The sequence below is a fragment of the Nematolebias whitei genome, chromosome 8 (assembly GCF_014905685.2).
Source record: "Nematolebias whitei isolate Nwh7 chromosome 8, NemWhi1, whole genome shotgun sequence".
NCBI classification, from domain to species: Eukaryota; Metazoa; Chordata; class Actinopteri; order Cyprinodontiformes; family Rivulidae; genus Nematolebias; species Nematolebias whitei.
Window position 1 is genome coordinate 2,189,878 of NC_056505.1, and position 3,850 is coordinate 2,193,727.

Below are 3,850 nucleotides of genomic sequence, written 5' to 3' on the forward strand. Positions count from 1 at the left end.
CGTAAATGAGTCCTTGAGATTCAATGGGATTTACCTGTCTAAATTACGGTTGAATGAATATCTATATATCTATATATATAGTTATTTGTGTATAAAGGTGTATTAAACCCTTCCCACACTCTTGCAATATTCTAAACAACGTTTCTAAACTCTAAAAGTTTAAAAGAGACAGAATGTCATGATCTCCGCTCTCTGCCATGCCCACTTCTCTGCTGCGATCACACTCATCACCTCCCCAGCTCCCTCTTTCTGTGTAAATAAACATTTTAAATACGGTCATATTTTAAATAAACTATAAACTAATATTTTAAATCTCTGTGTGAGTGCAGCTACAGCGTGCGCTCTCAGGACATCATTACCTGCAGTGTTCCCTCAGTGAGGACTGAACTAGACAAAAGGACCTTCTCCTGCTCCGCTCCTGGTTCCTGGAATATCTTGTAAAAAGACCTGAAGCTCTCGACCTTTGACCTCTCTAAGTGGCTTCAAACATCTGATAAGTTCCTGTTTTTAGATTCTACACCATCTTATAATCTAGATGTTTTTTCCGCTACTTTTTTCATTTTGACTGTCCTTTTGTTTGCTATTTTATTTTATTTTGAAAAAAAAAAAAAAGTATGCCTCTTTTGTGATTGTCTGTTGTTGTGATCATTCTTTGTTTAAACCAGGTCTCTGTGTAAATGAGTCTCCGAGGCTCAATGGGACTAACCTGTAGAAATAAAGCTTGAATGAAAAAACAATCCATGCAGCACGATTGTTTTTTTTAAATATTACAGTATTTAAATTTAAATTGTAAATGGGCTGCATTTATATAGCGCCTTTGTCTTATCAAGACACTCAAAGCTCTTCACAACATTCACCCATTCCCACAGCGCTCTGCTAGATGTCTACAGAGATAAGTGAACAAATCATTGTGCAGAGTCTGATCAGAGCTTCATCACACTCACTGATGGACACACTTCAGAGGCATCCAGGGGTTCAGGGTCTTGTCCTGAGACACTTCAACATGTGACTGCTGGTGGATCGAGAAGAGAAGTGCTGCAGGACAGCAAAGGGTTAACCCTCCACAAAGCTGATGTGGGCGTGGCAGAGAGCATGACGAAGCAGGCGGAGCTTCCCTGCACCTAATGATTTAGCAGGTGCTAAATAATTTACAATAATTTATTTTAAATAAACAATCCATGCCACTCGTGCAGCTCGTCCATCAATCAGTTGTGTGTCGTGTCCAATTTCACTTTGAAAAACCACGAAAGTCGAGCCACGAAGTAGCGAGGGGCTACTGTATTTGTGAATTTACTGCGAAAATACTACTGCTGTAGTACTTCTACTGTTGTATCCCTGCTCTAGTGTTCCTGCTTTAGTACTCATCCTTGTGCTCCTTCAGTACATCTGTACTAGTATTTGTCAATACAACTGTATTACTACTCTGGCAGTATTCCTGCAGTACTCCTGTACTAGTACTCCTGCAGTATTCCTAGTACAGTTCTCTGAGATGACATCTGTTGTGACTTGGTGCTATATAAATAAACTGAATAGAATTTAAATTGAATTTATAGTACTCCTTTATTAGTACTCCCATAGTACTCCTGCAATACTCCTGTTGCAGTACTCCTGTACTAGTACTCCTGCAGTGGTCTTGCGGCCGCAGTAGTACCTGTAACCAGGGGTGTTGCAGAGCTTCATCAACAGTCATCCTCTTGGTGGGCTCGACCACAAGCAGCTTCCTCACCATGTCTTTAGCTGAAACAGAGAGAAGAACCGAGTTGGACCGAAGGAACGTCGAAGGAACATCAAAGGAACATCAAAGGAACGTCAAAGGAACATCGAAGGAACGTCAAAGGAACATTGAAGGAACATTGAAGGAACATTGAAGGAACGTCAAAGGAACATCGAAGGAACATCAAAGGAACGTCAAAGGAACATCGAAGGAACGTCAAAGGAACATTGCAGCACTCGATTCAGACAAATGGCAGGTTCTGATCGAAGCGGGCCAGAGTACAAGGAGCCGGCTGCTGCAGGAAGGTTCTGGTGGTACCTTGATTGGAGACGTGTGTCCACTTGGCAGGAACCATGGTGAACTCTCCTCGGATGATCTGCTCTGTGACTGAACGTTGGCTGAAGTTCTCATGGAACGGAGCGTAACCGCTCAGGCTGAGGAACAGACAGACGGCTCAGAGGAACCTCTCCAACAGGTGAGACAGGTGTGCCCGAGGGGGTGGAGCCTACCACACAAACAGCAGGACTCCCAGGCTCCAGGCGTCGGCGGCGAGCCCGTAGCCGGTGGTGGAGGCGTTGGTGAAGACTTCAGGAGCCAGGTAGGACGGAGTCCCACACAGAGTCCTCATGAGGGAGGTCTCCTCCAGGATCCTGGACAGGCTGAAGTCCGTCACCTGACACACAGGTGTCAACAAACAAACAAACAAATGTTTGTCCTAAAATCACAAGTGCTGTGAACTACAGCGCTTCCTTCCTCCTCCTCTTCATCATCACAGAGTTCAAATGACACAAGACAAAAAGACGTTTCACAAAATAATTGAAGCACTGACTCAAAAATCTGCTGAGGTTTTTAAGTTTATTTATAAAACACAAGTTGAATGAACTGATTAAAATCTCTTCAAAATGGTACTTCAATAAATACTCAAATTTAGTATAAATACTATGTATATATATATAATATACACAACGTATAACAACAACGTGAACATGATGAGGGAGACGAAGACGATGAAGAGGAGCAGGTCTACCTTGATGAGACAGTCGTCTTCGTTGGACGCCAGCAGAATATTCTCCGGCTTCAGGTCCCGATGGATGATCCCGTTACCGTGGAGATACTGAGCAAACATGAAGGGTTACCTCACCTACAGGGTTACCTGCAGGGCAGAACCCGGCGCTGGGCGGTTACCGTAGCAACGGCCGGCAGCCTCACCTGTACGGCGCAGAGCATCTGATAGAAGTAAAGTTTGGCGACGTCTTCTTTCAGCTGCTGCCGAGATTTGATTCTGTGGAAGAGTTCACCGCCCTCCATCCTGACAGAGACACGGGGACACACGGGGACATAGAGACACGGGGACACACGGGGACCTCAGCTTGACACCAGGAACACACTCAAACACAGAGAGACAGACAGGTGACTCACAGCTCCAGCACGATGTAATAACTGTCCTCCGTCTGATAAAAGTCATCCGTCTTAATGAGACAAGGCTGCAGGAGACAAGGAGGCAGGAGAGACAGCAAAGGACACGAGAGGGAAGGAAACAGGACAGGAAACGAGGAAGCAGGAAAAAGAGAGGACAGAAACAGGTAAGAGCATCACAGAGTGGACGAGGACAGAGGAGACGGTTATGGACGATGAAGGACGTTTGCTTCATTTTGCCTCTTCTTCTTCGTTGCTTTTACTCACATGGTCGACCTTCTGCAGGATCTTCAGCTCCATCTCGGTGTTTCGAGTCGCCGTCTGTGATTGGACAAAAAAAAAACCAGGTCACATGATCGCCTCCCTCAGCCCGTCAACGTGTCTCAACTATCAGACGCCATGTTTGTAGTCCCGAAGTCACCTTTGACCTCCAGCAGGACAACGAGAGGACAAGACCGAGGACTCGGCCAATCAGAGCGCAGAGACGAGACGACTCACCCCCTCAGACGGGAAGTTCTTCTTGTTGATGATTTTCACCGCGACCTTCCTGCAGGTGGAGCGCTCAAAGGCCAGCCGCACCTCGCCACACACTCCTCTGAAACACACACACACACACCTGAGTCCTCCACACACACACACACACCTGAGTCCTCCACACACACACACCTGAGTCCTCCACACACACACACCTGAGTCCTCCACACACACACACACACACAC

The 3,850-nt window shown here is 45.9% G+C and overlaps 1 protein-coding gene across 1 annotated transcript in view; it reads right to left on the bottom strand.

Annotated features, from left to right (window-relative positions):
- The window catches only part of chek2 (checkpoint kinase 2), a 15,021-nt gene that overhangs the window by 776 nt on the left and 10,395 nt on the right, over positions 1–3,850 (bottom strand). Inside the window, exons 5-12 of the mRNA XM_037679981.1 lie at positions 3,629–3,725; positions 3,398–3,451; positions 3,134–3,198; positions 2,924–3,023; positions 2,742–2,828; positions 2,224–2,387; positions 2,033–2,148; positions 1,652–1,737 (exon numbers count right to left, since the gene is read on the bottom strand). Of these exons, the coding sequence (XP_037535909.1) occupies positions 1,652–1,737; positions 2,033–2,148; positions 2,224–2,387; positions 2,742–2,828; positions 2,924–3,023; positions 3,134–3,198; positions 3,398–3,451; positions 3,629–3,725 (769 nt within the window). The remainder of the gene's footprint in view (positions 1–1,651; positions 1,738–2,032; positions 2,149–2,223; positions 2,388–2,741; positions 2,829–2,923; positions 3,024–3,133; positions 3,199–3,397; positions 3,452–3,628; positions 3,726–3,850) is intronic.